This window comes from Antechinus flavipes, chromosome 5 (genome assembly GCF_016432865.1).
Source record: "Antechinus flavipes isolate AdamAnt ecotype Samford, QLD, Australia chromosome 5, AdamAnt_v2, whole genome shotgun sequence".
NCBI classification, from domain to species: domain Eukaryota; kingdom Metazoa; phylum Chordata; class Mammalia; order Dasyuromorphia; family Dasyuridae; genus Antechinus; species Antechinus flavipes.
The window spans coordinates 130,208,904-130,224,788 of NC_067402.1; the positions used below are offsets into that span (position 1 = coordinate 130,208,904).

Below are 15,885 nucleotides of genomic sequence, written 5' to 3' on the forward strand. Positions count from 1 at the left end.
CTGCTAGGTTCTGGGTAGTCCTGATTGAAAATATTTAGCTCCTCAATATTTGAATTGTCTCTTTCTAATTGCCTGAAATATTTTCTCCTTGATCTGATAATTCTGAAATTTAGCTATGATATTCCTTAGAGTTTTCATTTTGGGGTTTCTTTCAGCAGGTAATCAATGAATTCTTTCAATGGCTATTTTACCCTCTTCTTCTAGGACATTAGGGCAGTTTTCTTTGATGATTTTCTGAAAGATATTGTCTAGGCTCTTTTTTCATCATGGTTTTCAGGTAGTCTAATAATTCTTAGATTGCCTCTCCAGGATCTATTTTCTAGATCACTTGTTTTTCCAATGAGATATTTTACATTTTTCTTTATTTTTTTTTCATTTTGGGGTTTCATTTGATTCTTGATATTTCATTGAGTTACTCACTTCCATTTGTTTAATTCTAATTTTTAATGAATTATTTTCTTCAGTTAGTTTTTTTAATCTCCTTTTGCATTTGGCCAATTGAACTTTTAAATGGGTTGTTTTATTCATTGTTTTTTTTTTCCATTTCACAAATTCTGTTTTTCAACAAGTTGGTTCCTTTTCCCATTTCATCAAATCTATTTTGTAAAAAGTTATATGCTTTTCCCATTTTGCTAATTCTATTTTTTAAAGAGTTTTCTTCAGATAATTTTTGTTTCCTTTTCAAACTTTCCTGAAAAGTTCTCATTTCCTTTCCCCATTTGTCTTCTAACTCTTCTTTAAGATCTTTTTTGAATTATTCCCAGAGAGCCTTGTAAGATGGAGACCAACTCATATCACTCTTTGGAATTTCATTTGGAGAAGTTTTGCCTTTAGTGTCCTCAGGATTTGAGGTCTATTTTCTGTCTTCATAAAAGCTATCTCTGGTCAGAGCTCTTTTTGCCTTTTTTTTTTTTTTTTTTTTTTTTTTTTTTTTTTTTTGCTTATTTTAAAGGTTGAGGTCTGCTCTTAGGGTAAAAGGGAGATTTTTCCCAAGTTGTCTCTACAGGTGATAACAACTTTCCACTACCTTGAGCAGTGCTGCTGACTTCCTTCCCAAGCAGGGTGGGCATGGCCAAGTCCCTCATTACTCTGGGGTTCAGGGACTCACTATTTTCCTTTTGTAGTTGCATTGGATGTCTCACAGCTAGTCTGCTGATCCATTGGCTTCTGAACTAAGAGTAGCCAATGCTGCTGTACTTTGGTTAAGAGCCTCCCAGTAGATTTCTCAACATGCAGACAGCACATCACCCTGGCTTCCTGCACTGCCCCTGTACTTGGTCATCTGCCCCTGTGCCTGATTGACCTTTTCAGCAGTTCTTCCAAAATATCTTCTGCTGGAAATTTGTTACACTTTGAATATTTGTGAATTCTGCCACTCAAAACCAGTTCAGAGGCTTGATCTGGTGTTGATCTGAGGGAAGTCAGGGAGAGCTCAGAGAAAGACCTCTCTACTCTCCACCATCTTGGCTTTGCCTCCCAGAAAATGTTCTTAATTTCTGAGCTTTAAAAATTTATATTTTGATAACTGACTTAATTTGTAACCCTATATATTTTATTTTATACATTTAAAAACATTATTCTGAGAAGAGTCCATAAGACTTTATCAGACTGCCAGAAGGGCCCATGACCTAGAAAAAAATTAAGAGAAAAGTTGCCAGGATAACAAGAGGATTCAAAATGTCATTCTATGGAGAAGAATTTAAGCAATTAGAGGATTTGAAGGGGATATAACAAAGCTTTCCAAATATCTGAAGAGTTTTCTCTTTAATACAAATTTAGAAATTAGAAAAAACTGATACAGTCTGAATATAGACTAAAACATACTATTTTCACTTTCTTTTATTCTTTTTTGTTTTATAATTTGAATCCTCTTGAACAAAATGACTAATATGAAAATGTTTCACATGATGGCATATGTATAACATGTATCTCATTGTTCATGATTTTAGGGAAGGGAGAGGGGAGGGAGGAAAATAAGGATAGAATTTGGATCTCAGAACTTCAAAAAAATTTGAAATTTTGTTTTACCATATAATTTGGGAACATAAAATTGTGTGTGTGTGTGTGTGTGTGTGTGTGTGTGAGAGAGAGAGAGAGAGAGAGAGAGAGAGAGAGAGAGAGAGAGAGAGAGAAAGAGAGAGAGAAATAAAAGAAAATAGGGATAGAATTTGGATCTCAGAACTTCAAAAAAATTTGAAATTTTGTTTTACCATATAATTGGGGAACATAAAATTGTGTGTGTGTGTGTGTGTGTGTGTGTGTGTGTGTGTGTGTGAAAGAGAGAGAGAGAGAGAGAGAGAGAGAGAGAGAGAGAGAGAGAAGTATTAGCCTTACAGATTCTAAGAGAAAAGCTAGGATCAATAGATTTAAATTATAGAAAGATTCTGTGTTACCATAAATAAGATCTTTCTAGCCATTAGACTTATCTAAAAATAAAACAAGTTGTCCCAAGAGTACAAAGTTCCCTATCGCAAAAAGTATTCAAACAGTGAGGATTATTTGTCAGGGTGATTCATGCATTGGTCAGGGGGTCAGACAATGACCTCTAAGGTCCTTTATAAAGCCAAGATTCTTTCCTCCTATGTTAATAAAACTTCTGCCTGGCATTCCAGTTATTGTAGTTGCAATTTGAAATGTTGAGTGAACTGAGTGAACAGTTCAGTGAACTATCCAATAAAGAGTTCAGGGGTGGGAGCTTAAATCAAGAGAAGTACGATATCTCTAAAATATGTTTGTTCTTTTGTGACCCAGAAAGCTTAGGCACAAAACTCACATATATAGCTACTGGGGACTTGATGTAATCAATAAAACCCAAGATCTCCCATTGCTCAGGACCATCTCCAGCCATTCTATCTTGCCATTGGACCTAGATAGCTCTGGAGGGGAAAGTGAGGCAGATGAGTTTGTATAGCCCTTTTTCACTTAAATCCAATTCACTTGTATGTCATGGTATCCCTTCCCTGAAATCATGGTTCTCTTCAATAAAGAAGGACAAACAACAAGAACCCTAACAAGGCGTGGAGATCTTTAAAAAATCAACTGTAAGAATGGGAGGGGAAAGGAAGATCTTGGTTAGGGTGGCATTGGGTTCATAGTGTGTTTCCAAAAAAAATTTTCTTTGAAATGTGAAATCACAGAATATAAACCACTTTTAATTTCAAATATATTTCACTCTCTTGCCTCTGAGTCTTTGTCCATAGTGCCTAGAATGTTTTCTCTCCTCATTGAAATCATTTGCTTCCTTCAAGGCTCAGTTCAGTGACTACTTCTTAGAGGAAGACTTTTTTTTAATACCTAAGATATTTATTTATTGATATTATTATTTTTTAAAATAACTTTTTATTGACAGAACCCATGCCAAGGTAATTTTTTTTACAACATTATCCCTTTCACTCACTTCTGTTCTGATTTTTCCCCTCCCTCCCTCCACCCCCTCTCCCAGATGGCAAGCAGTTCTATACATCTTAAATATAGCACAATATATCCTAGATACAATATATGTGTGCAGAACTGAATAATTTTCTTGTTGCACAGGGAGAATTGGATTCAGAAGGTAGAAATAACCCAGGAAGAAAAACAAAAATGCAAACAGTTTACATTCATTTCCCAGTGTTCTTTCTTTGGATGTAACTGCTTCTGTCCATCATTGATCAATTGAAACTGAGTTAGATCTCTTTGTCAAAGAAATCCACTTCCATCAGAGTACCTCCTCATACAGTATCATTGTTGAAGTATATAATGATCTCCTGGTTCTGCTCATTTCACTTAGCATCAGTTCATGTAAGTCTCTCCAAGCCTCTCTGTATTCATTCTGCTGCACATTTCTTGCAGAACAATAATATTCCATAACATTCATATACCACAATTTACTCAACCATTCTCCAATTGATGGGCATCCATTCATTTTCCAGCTTCTAGCCACTACAAACAGAGCTGCCACAAACATTTTGGCACATATAGGTCCCTTTCCCTTCTTTAGTATCTCTTTGGGATATAAGCCCAGTAGAAACACTGCTGGATCAAGGGTATGCACAGTTTGATAACTTTTTGAGCATAGTTCCAAATTGCTCTCCAGAATAGCTGGACGTGTTCACAATTCCACCAACAATGTAGTGTCCCTGTTTTCCCACATCCCCTCCAACATTCTGCATTGTCTTTCCCTGTCATTCTAGTCAATCTGAAAGGTATGTAGTGGTATCTCAGAGTTTTCTTAATTTGCATTTCTCTGATCGATAGTGATTTGGAACACTCTTTCATATGAGTGGAAATAGTTTCAATTTCATCAACTGAAAATTGTCTGTTCATATCCTTTGACCATTTATCAATTAGAGAATGGCTTGATTTCTTATAAATTAGAGTAAATTCTCTATATATTTTGGAGATGAGGCCTTTATCAGAACCTTTAACTGTGAAGATGTTTTCCCAGTTTGTTGGAGGAAGACTTTATTGACCATGTAATTGTTAAACATTTCTGCTCACATATTTTTGGTATTTGTTTGATATATATTTTGTATTTGCTTATTTGTCTAAATGTTGTATCTGCAGGATGATGCCAACTTCTTGAGTGAAAGAACTATTTAGTTAATAACAATAGCTAGAATTTAAAAGTGCATTAAGCTTTAGAGAATACTTTACATGTGTTATCTAGTTTGATACTCAATAATATTGTGATGTAGGTGCTATTATTATCCATATTTTACAGATAAATGATTTGTGCAGAATAGAGCAGCTAGTGTTCAAGGCAAGATGTGAACTCGAGTCTTCCTGTCTCTAAGTTTTGTACTTTATGTTTTTCCCGAAAATCTGAAAAACATTTATGAAGTGCTTATTTATGTATCTTTCTTATTCTAGGTTTTGATGATGCAAAGGCAAAATTGAAACTGCCCTTGTCCTCAAGGTGCACATATTATTGCCATAAAAAAATAGAAGTTATTTTGAAACAAAGAGAGCACTGTCAACTATGAGGATCAAGGAAGGTTTCCTGTAGGCAATGACATTTGAATTGTGCTTTGAAGGAAACTAGTGATTCTTGGAGCTGGAAGAGGTAAAGAAAGAGTGTTTTAGAGACTTGTTTATGAGATGAAATGGTCATGTATGGAGAACAACTAGCAAATCACTTTGTGTGGTACAGAGAATGCATGAAATGGAGTAATAGGAAATGTAGAAATATATGTTGAAGTCCTTTCTGGACAGTTTTGCATGCTCAGTCAAGGATTATTCTCTATTTTGTCACAGAAATACATGGAAGTTTTTTAGTAGGAAAGTGCTATGACACAAGATCTGTGTTTTAGAAGTTTCAACTTGACCAATTTTTGGAAGATAGATTGGGAAGGGAGTAGAATTTAGAAAGAATCTATAATTCAAGTGAGAGACTCAGATTTCCTTAATGAGGGTAGAGATGATACAGTTCAGTGAATAGAAAGAATGGGACAAAAGTGAGAGGCAGAATGAGACAAAGAATGGGATAAAGTTGTGGAAGTGGAATTGAACATAGGGATCCCTATTTGAATATAGGGATGAGGGACAGAGAAGAGTTGGAGTTGGCCCTGAGGTTCTGAAGCTCACAGACTGGATAATACTCATTTACATGTGTTATCTAGTTTGATACTCACAATAATATTGTGATGTAGGTGCTAGTATTATCTCATTTGATGATACTCAGTTATAAAGATTTTTTAATAGTATTTTATTTTCCAAATACATGCAAAGATAGTTTTCAATGTTCAGTTTTGCAAAACATTGAGAAAGAAAAGAAAATGAGCAAGCAAACAACAATAAAGGTGAAAACACTATGTTATGCTTTGATCCAATTCAGTCTCCATAGTTCTCTCTCTGGATGGAGATGGCACTTTCCTTCACAAGTCTATTGGATTACTACATTGTTGAAAAGAGCCAAGCCCATCACAGTTGATCTCCATGATAGTACACTGGGCAAGAAGAATGGTGGAAGGGTGAGGTTTTAGGGAGGAGGAATAGAAAGTGTTTTGTTTTGGGCATGTTGAATTTCAAATCCTGAGGGATATTTAGTTGGGGATAGACAGCAAGTAATTGGTAGGAAATATATAAGCATCAGACATATAGATTTGTGAAACCTACACAAATAGATAATAGAACCCATGGGAGCTGATGATATTACCAGAGAGAATGTAAAAAGAGAAAGAAGCCCATGTTGGAATCTTAGAAGACACTCACAGTTAGCATGATTTGCAGAGATGGAAATCCAGTAAATGAGGCTGAAAAGGAGCACTCAGAGAGGTAAGAAGAGACTTAGAAGAAAATTATTATTATGAAAACCTAAAGAAGATCAATAATCAATAGTGTCAAATGCTTTGGAGATATCAAAAAGGATGCAGATTGATAAAAAGTCATTGGATTTATCAGATAAAATGACAAACACTAGAGAAATCCATTCTTTGAAAACTTCCTCTTTATTTTTCATCACAATGTGAAGATGCATTTTCACATAGAAATAAAGAATTATAGAGGTAAGGGAAATATAGTGAGTAGAGATGGTATCATCATTGAATATGTTACTGCAAAGTGTGTTGATTTTATGATGTTTCTAGTTATTAAAAGAAGAATATAGTGCAAGCAGACAGAAAGAAACAATTAAAATATCAAGGAACTACAATCAGTATTAACCCAGTACCTCACAGCTTTCACCTTAAAGGATCAAAGGTCCTGGAAAATGACATTCTAGAAGGCAAAAGAGCTTAAAGTGCAGCCAAGAATCAACTACCCAGCAAAACTAAGTATTATTTTTCAGGGGAAAAGATGGACATTCAATATATATTCCTACATGGGAAGATGACATATACAACTCTTGAGAACTGTATCTTTGTTAGGGGTATACTTAGAGGATGTAGATATAATTTGATTTTATTGTGATAATATAAAAAAGAAACTAGGGGTGAAAAAGAAATTGTACTGGAAGAAGAGGAGAGGATAGGTAAAATGGAGTGAATGATATCACATAAAGAGACACAAAAAAAAACCTATTATAGCTGAAGGAAAGATAGGAGGGTATGAGCATTGTTTGAACCTTAATCTCATCAGATTTGGCTCAAAGAGGGAATATAATACATGTTTAGTTTGATAAAGAAACTTGTCTTATCCTAGAGGGAAGTAAGAGGGGAAAAGGGAAAGGAAAGTGTGAGGTTAATAGAAGGGAGAACAAAAGTAGAAGGGGAAAGGAATGAGAAAGGGGAAGGAGCTGAAAATAAAGAGCAGATTGAGGGAAGTAGTGGTCAAAAGCTAAACACTGGTGAGAAGGGAAAGGGTAAAGGAGAGAGATAAGTATAACTTGGGAAAAATAGGTTGGTGGGAAAGAGTAATTTTAACTGTGAATGTAAGTGGGATGAATTCTCCCATAAAACAGAAGCAGATAAAAGACTGGATTAAAAGCCAGAATCCTACAATGTGTTGTTTACAAGAAACACATTTGAAGCAGAGAGATACATACACACTAAAGGTAAAAGGCTGGAGCAGAATCTGTTATATTTCAACTGAAGATTAAAAAAATAGATATAATTAAAAGAGATAAGGAAGGAAACTAAAAGATACTATAGATAGTGAAGTTATATCAATACTAAACATATATGCACCAAAAGGTATAGCATCCAAATTCCTAGAGAAGTTAAGAGAGCTGCAAGAAGAAATAAAAAGCAAAACTATATAGTGGGGGATTTCAATCTTGCTTTATTAGAACTAGATAAATCAAACCACAAAATAAACAAGAATGAAGTTAAGGAGGTAAATAGAATTTTAGAAAAGTTATATATGATAGATCTTTGGAGAAAATTGAATGGGAACTGAAAGGAATAAACATTTTTTCCTCAGTGGTTCATGGAATCTACACAAAAATTGACCAAAAAAGCTTCAAAAGAAGAATGTCATCATTATTAAATTTGCAATAGTAACTATATGGAAGCAACTATGATCTTGTTTTGCTACTGTCATTTCCTTACTTGGAAATAAATTGCTCTTTCAAGAAACAAAATTATTTTTTATACTTTACTTGAATAGAGAAATAAGTACAATCTTCAAGCCTTACATATGGAAGACAAAGACATGGTTTGAATCTCAATTTAGTGCATCTCTTACCATTCTAGCCACTTTTCTGTACCTTCCTTTCTTACTCTGTTCTAATCATTTTCTCCTTTCCTGGATTAATGGGGACTATAAATTCAGCTGATGCAATATTCACATGGACTTTGGAGCAAGTGCACAACATTTCTGTAACTGGTTCTGGGTCCTATCCACATGGCAAAGAGGGGAGTGAGAGATACAGTAATGTTTAAGTGAGAGGCATAATAATGTAAAGAGGTAAAGGGCAAGTGAATATGAGCCTCTGGATTACTTTTTGCCTTTTTGTATTTTTTTAGTTTTAGGTGAAGGAGTTTTGGAGACAATTAATATCTTTTGTACTGAAATAGGTCAGAATGATGAGCCACCAGGAGTTCAGGAGCTGTGTGTGATTCTTGTTGGGTTTTGTGGCCAGTCAACCCTAGTCCTGTAGGAATGATCTTCAGCACTTTGTCAAAAGTCAAATCCCTGAATAATGGCTTCAAGATCTAGCTCAAAGGTAGTTGAGAAGAAAACCCATTTAGTGTCTATGCTACATTGGAGTAAACTTTGTGAGAGCAACAATATTTACAACTACTTTAAGTGTGAGCCCATTTTCTCCAGGGACTGAATTAGCATAGAAGAGATTGTGCTCCCCAGGAATTGGGGAAAATGTTCATAATTATGTGCTTCCTATATTTCTGAAATAAATGGTTCTTCATAAAAGTTCACTGATGTTATTGGTTAAATGGAACTGCAGTGCTAACCTCTAGTAGCTAACAATGGGAAAAGCACATTACAATGGAGGTTACAGTTCATGGAATTCGAAAAAAGATACCTAAGCCTTTGAGGTAGTCTCTAGATCCCTAATCGGAAGATTCAACTAACCCAGTTTCAGGAAACTGACATGTTAACTGTTCATATGGGTTAGAAAAGCAAGTCCAGAGATTGGACATTTTGAAGGGATGGGAATATATAAAGAATGTTAGACTAGTTGAATCCTGTGATTTCTCCTAACTTTAAACATCTATGGTCCTATGTAGATTTTTTTAAAACATTAACAAGTTATGCATATCTAAATGGTCATTTTACTGCAATTTTCACAAATCTTTTCAAATAAGGATATCTTATAATTAGGTTTAATGATAATAAAGTAGCAGTATTAACATCTTTTCATGGAGTCTTATGAAATTGTTCATGAATCTAGTATTTTCATTTAGAAACTTTCATAACATTTTATTTTAGGACATTTTTCAAAACCTGATTACAATTCCATGTCTAACATTGGAATGCAAACTATGGAAGATAATATTCTTTTCTGAGATCCCAGATTCAGAATTTAAAAAAAAGTCTGCATAATAGATTTGTGACTAGAAAAGTCACAACCTTATTCATATTTATCATGGAATCTGGACCAGAGTTCAAATAATAAACCCCAAGGAGAAAACATTACTCTTTAAGAACATTTTATTTCTTCTAACAAAGTATGTCATGTCATTTCTATAAGATTCTCTCACACTCTGCACTGTTCTTAGTTCTATCTTAATGAGATATGCTAGTAATGACAAAAAAATAACCTAAACATAACACAATCATAGACCTATCCACTGCCCAAGCATGTGAATTTTTATAGGGGTTATTCTGGTGAGAATTCCAGAGTGAACAATAAAAGTGTTTCTAGGAGAGATAGGAAGGAATAAAATATAAAGGAATAAAAAGGAATAATATTAAAAAGGGGAAAAGGAATAAAAAATAAAATAAAATATCACAAAGACCAAATTTTGACTTACATTCAAATATAAGTTACAATGGGGGGAAATGCTCTGGATTAAAAGGATATGGGTTCAAATTCTATCTCTCACAATTACTATCTTCATGTTTTGGGGGAGTCACTTAATCTTAGTGAACTTCAAGTTCCTAGATGCTTTCTAAAGTTCCTACCCACTCTAACACCTGATCTTGTCAATGTGAAAAGTTTCTTCACTGAATTCCTATTTCAACAGATGCCCTAGATCTTTGAGAGTAAAGTCAGAAGTGAGATTCAACCAAGTTGTAAAGATTTGAATATGGGTCAAGAATTGGACCCAGATCTGTAGTCATCTTCAGACCTCTGGCAAACATCACAGACTGTGGCTAAAGCAAGTAATACAAAAGGAACCCTCATTTCATATACGCAAGGAGGGATAGTGACCCCAGAAAACCAAGAGGAAACCTATGGGGAAACTCTCCATCTCCACCCCCAGTGGGCCATGTGATAGCTTCCTATTTTAATCAGTCATACTGGAGAACTAGATGTTAAGGCCAAATGGGAAGAAACTGCTATCAAACCCTGATTGAAGGTGGGATAGGGTAGGGATAAGAGCTTTGTCCTCACTGTGCTTTTCATTCCTTCTACCTTTTTGGGTGGGTTTTTCCCTAGTCCATCACTTTTGAAATGCCTACAATTTTCTTCATTACTTATCTTCAGTTCTTGGTGAGTCAAATCAATTTTACACTTTCTGTTACCCTCACGTTTCTTGCTTTGTTTTTTCACGGATCACACTTTGCCAAATCTTAACCCCAAAGTATGACTATTCATCTAGGGTTTACTCTTATTCATATGCTGCTGAACGGAATTAGAGAAAATCACGAAAATGAAATTCTGAAGTTCATTAGGAATTTATTTTATCTAGTCTCAACTGGCCTCTCTCTGTAGCAAGGCAATCATTCTATTCTTTCCTGATCAATTCACAGCCGCACCCTATAGTGGAAATTTTAAGTTATCTCATTTCTCTTCCAAACCCCCCCAGTATACTCTCTTCTAAAATTTTCTGCTGAAGGCCACACTTCATAATTTTCTGAAAAAAACTGAGACTATTACCTGAGGCCATTTTTCCTTTCTTTATTTCATATTACTCAGACATTTTCCCCCATTATCTCTGTCCTCATTCTGACCTTCATGAAGAAATGATGCTTCTTTTTGTCAAAGTAAGGTCAGATAGGTGTTGTAGTGGTTTGAGAATTAAGTCTAGATTCAAGAAAACCTGTACAATAATATAAGGCACTTGATCATGACCAAAAAATTTAAAGGAATTAATGATATTAATATTAATTATATTTCTACTGTACTAAGTCAAAAATTGTTCAAAATTTTTATTAATATGATATATAATAATTGATACATATGTACACATATATGTGTATATGTGTGTGTGTGTTTATAAACACCCACTGTCTTTTCTACTCAGCCTACCACTTCTCCACTAGTAATCTCTTTCTCTTGGGTATTTTGGCTCTGATATAAGGGCTTTACTTTTATCTTGCCAGGACCAGGTTGCCATGACGAGCTCCAAGTGATGGTAACCAGTGAATATCTTTACCCTTTCTCCCCATCCACTTCTAGCTCTCTTTTATATGTCTTCTTTGCCTATTAGAAGGCAAGGTCCTTAAGGGCAGACCAGGGACAGTCTTATTTGCTTATATTTCTATTCCCAGAATAGAGCACAGTGCCTGTTCAAAAGTAAACACTTTACAAATACTCCTCTCTCTCATGAATTACTTTTTGCACACAGTAAATTAATAAACTCTCATAGTACAATCAAAAAAATTTAGAGCTAAGAGACTTAAGAAATACCTAAAGAACATGACTATTTTTTCTTAAAGAAATGGGAAAATTTTGGGAGGAAGGAGAAAATAATGTAGAGTATTGTCCTGGAATCACTGTTAAATATTTTTTATTGTGCAGAATTGTAGCCTTTTACAGTACATGCAGGATAAAAAAGTGTAAAATATATCAGTAAGCATCTAGTATTGTAAATGTCTTGGATCAGCAGTCCATTTTTATTAGGTACTACAGATCTATGTGAAACAGACATCTCTTAGGATAAACAGTTTATACATAAAATCAACAAAGCTAATTCCAAAGTGATTTTCATCATATGAAGATAAAATATTTTATGTTTACATTCTTGACATGTGTTCTTATACTGCAAAATATCTAAAATAGTACACTTTCAATTATGTACATAGTAAAAAAAAAAAAAGTAAAACTCTATCCATGCCAGTGTCTGTTTTTAAATGTTAAAAAAAAAAAAAAGTTAATAGGTTTGTAATTTATGTGCCAGGGGAAAAAAAAGGAAGCTGCAATTGGTCAAGCAGTTTTCCAAAGTATATATGGGAGGTGGGGAGAAGAAAAAACACCACTATAAGCACAAATAACTCAAAAGGCAAAAGCATGCTATCAGCACTAGGAACAAAGCTTTCTACGGTACCAGGCAGCTTTCCGTACAATTCAGGTTAATGGTGAGATTCCTCAGTTTGGGTTCAGAAGGAGCTGAACTTATTCCAGCAAAATTACCTTGATACCTTTTCCCCCTTTTCCTCCTCCCCACCCTCTGCCAAAGCTTTTTGTCAGCCTTTAAGAGGCTTGTCTCTAAACACAGTAATGTTTGGATATGGGCAAAAGCTCCTGGGGCAGGGGTGAGTTGGGGTATCACAGCATAACAACGTGTTGCACATGCTTTATTTTGAAGGGGTCACATTTTGCAACACTTGACAGTCTCACATAATAGATTCCATTAAGACATCACTTCCTGATGCCTATGGATCAGCTAAAAGAGCAGGACAATGTCGACCTGCTAAATCACCCTTGTGATGAATTAGTTTGGACTCAGCAAAGCGTGAATATTCCTGAAAATAAACTGTGAGCTAAACAGCATGCTGACCTTGCTTAGCTGGTAAAAGACTCTGAAAGCTGGCTTCAGCCACTGACAGCTCAGAGTGGACCTGGTCCCAGTTATCCACCTTGATTCTCTTCCTAGGACTGACCCTGACTTAACTTGATAGGAACAACTGGAGAGAAACTGCAGGATAACAGCACAGACGTTCCCTTAGGCAGGCACTGTAGCTCAGACTCAGAAACAGGCTAGGAGAACAAGGTAATGTGATTTTCTCACTTTGATCTTCACTAAAGCTGCTGACCTTCTAATAAAAGCTGACAAATAGGCAGCATTCAAGAGGGAGATTATGAAGGGGAAAAAACAGGAAGGCACTTCATATGTCTCTTTCATGAGGATAATAAACATTAAGGCACAGAAAATACATAGGTCAAAATTTCAAAATCAGTATGGCATTAGTTGGGTAGCATGAACGTAGGAGATTAGTTAATTCTTGTCAACTCCATCTCTTGTCTGTTGGTAGACAAAATCAGACCATTTAAGTGAACAGCTGCAGTCCACTGATAGGCAGTGGACGATGGAAAAAAAGAACATTTATTAAAGACCTGCCAACATACCCTGTATATTCTGCAGTAGTAGCTTAAAACTCTGCCCACAATACAATGATCAACATTCTAGTGTGGGAAAGCACTTTATTTTTTATTTTGTAGTTCTTCATTATATTAACGTCAATTTCTCTTACAAGAATGAACACTCCTATCTGTTTGTCTCTTAGTGGAATGATAATGCATGCATATGGAATTGGAAATTAGAAGTTAGGGGTGGTTTAAAAAAATGCAGATTGCCAAGAAGTACAGAAGACTTTCCAAGATGGATAAATGGTAAGAATGAAAACCGAGCAAGTGATTTTCTTTGTTCTGGGTCAAGATACTAAGAGCTTGCTGTTGTACAAGCAACTGGAAACTTGAAATTGGCACCAAGAAAATAAAACAAAAAGAATCAGGTGGATTTTTCTCCTTGGAATGTCATTTAAATTTCCTTTTGTACGCTGATCCGGATCTTGCTGAATATTTTGCCCATAGCCTCAAAGAGTGGGTCACAGAAGGTGTGGATGCAGATGGAATAGATCCGGCCGATACACTGGATCTCAATCAGGTAGCTCTTGATACATGGCACAACTGCCCAGATGTGCAAGAAGGAAAGGATGGCAAAGTAAATACCCCAGATGAGTGCCATTGGTATGCCGAAGAGTGTAGTGAGCAAGCGGTAAAACCAGTATTTTGTCACAGTGAAGGTGGTAAAGCTCGCCTTCCAGATCCCATCAAAGCTGTGTGTTCCTTCTGGTTCTGCTATTACATCTTCAAAATCAATCTAGAAGGAAGGAAGAAAACAGTAAGCTAATTAAAAAGCCAAAAGGAAAAGGCCCATAGCATTTATAATGTGTTGTTCCATCATCTTTGCCTTCAAAGACCTTTCAATCCCACTTCCCACATGTTAAATAGAAGATAATAATACAAAACATAGTTTAAAGCAGTCCTTTGTTAATTGATAAATAAACAGGTGATCTTTCAATCTGGGCCATAAGTACAAAAGACGGAAAGATCATGGAAAATGGGAATGTCTGGGGCAACTTTATTGGAGTGGTGGAACTCAAGCCAGACCTTGATGGTTAAGTAGAATTTGTATAAGCAGAGATGAAAGGAAAGGTCACTTCTAGAGTAACAGGAACAGAAACAAAGAGGCAGGACCAGGACACTTGGGTTTAGAGGCAGGTTGAGGAGTGGTAACAAAGAGCAATATGGCTAGAGAGAAAAGAGAATAATAGGAATCTAGGCTAGAATGGCAAATTGAAGACAGGCTATGGATAGCTTTGAATGATATAGAAGTCAATGACAATGACACATACAAGTTAAGTAGTTTGAAGCAGGAGGAAATGTAAGTATGTAAGTATGATCACCATAAGAATAGTTAAAAGAGATTGGGATTGCAAAGGAAGACATGACAAAAAGAGAAAAAAGAGAGTGAAAAGTCATAAATGACACAAATTTCAAGCCAAGGTGATGGAAAAACATGAAGAAAAATCCATGTTAAAATTTTTTTATTGGTAAAGTTATCACATGAATTTATTTGTTAAATAAATATTTATTAAGTTCTTATTATATGAAGATCACATATCACTAGAGAGAGATATTATTGATAGATATTTAATAAGAACTTACTATATGACAGAAAATGATAAATTAGAATTTCTTCTCTGTAGAATCTTACAATCAAATAATCTGAGACTCATAAGAAGGTCCACAAGTTTATATAGAACAATAATCCAATATCTGAGTAATTCTCTTGAAAGACAGACTATCTTCAGTAGTCTCATGTATAAGGCTTGACGCTTAATAAATGTTATTCATTTGTCATCTAGAAGCTTAAAGTTTTAACTATTTTTTTGAAAATCACACACTTTGACATTATAATCCCTGAGAAAAAGATAAGTCACAGGAAGCCTAAGTAGCTGGCAAATGAAATTATATTTAGGATGTCTAACATTCTGCCAGGAGCAGTTCTTAACTTCAAGTCTGGAGATAGATTTCAAGGAGTACATGGTCTTGAAATGGAAAAAGTGCATCTTTATTTCAACACTCTTGGTTTCCTTTATAATATTATGCATATTTTATTCATTTAAAAACTTTTGAGGTCAAATAAAAGGATCTCTTTCAATTTGATTCCTCTATACTTTAAATATTCTTTCTATCTTGATCTCTTTTCCTTTCTTTAATGTCTCGGATAAAAATATGGACTTCTTTCTTGCTAAGATTAATTCCATCACATCTTTCTTTGATTTCATCTTTTCCCCCAAAATCATCCCTCCTTTCTACTAAATTTCCATCTCTCTGTCTCCTTAGAAGTGGTCTTCACTAGACTGCCATAGGGGTCCATGGCACAAAAATGTTTAAAAATGTTTGGTCTCTTAAGTTGATGTCTCCTCAGTCTCTAATTCATCTCAGTCCCAGAATGGAGAGGCTGGAGGCCTACAATGACCTCCCCCCGCCTTTTTTTTAAAATGAAAACAGGTTTATTTGTCAGTGAAAAACTAGGACATTGAGACCTCAGAGAGGATAGTGATTTTGGAGAAAGAACCAAGCAGTCATTACAAAGCCATCTTTAAAAG

At 35.2% G+C, this 15,885-nt stretch overlaps 1 protein-coding gene across 5 annotated transcripts in view; it reads right to left on the reverse strand.

Moving 5' to 3' along the window:
• Nucleotides 1–11,760: 11,760 nt before the first annotated feature.
• Nucleotides 11,761–15,885, reverse strand: part of CAV1 (caveolin 1) — a 40,473-nt gene continuing 36,348 nt past the window's right edge. For all 5 annotated transcript variants that reach the window (XM_052000149.1, XM_052000147.1, XM_052000152.1 and 2 more), the window contains one exon: nucleotides 11,761–14,090. In XM_052000149.1, coding sequence (XP_051856109.1) covers nucleotides 13,749–14,090 — 342 coding nt within the window. In that variant the 3' untranslated portion in view covers nucleotides 11,761–13,748. The remainder of the gene's footprint in view (nucleotides 14,091–15,885) is intronic.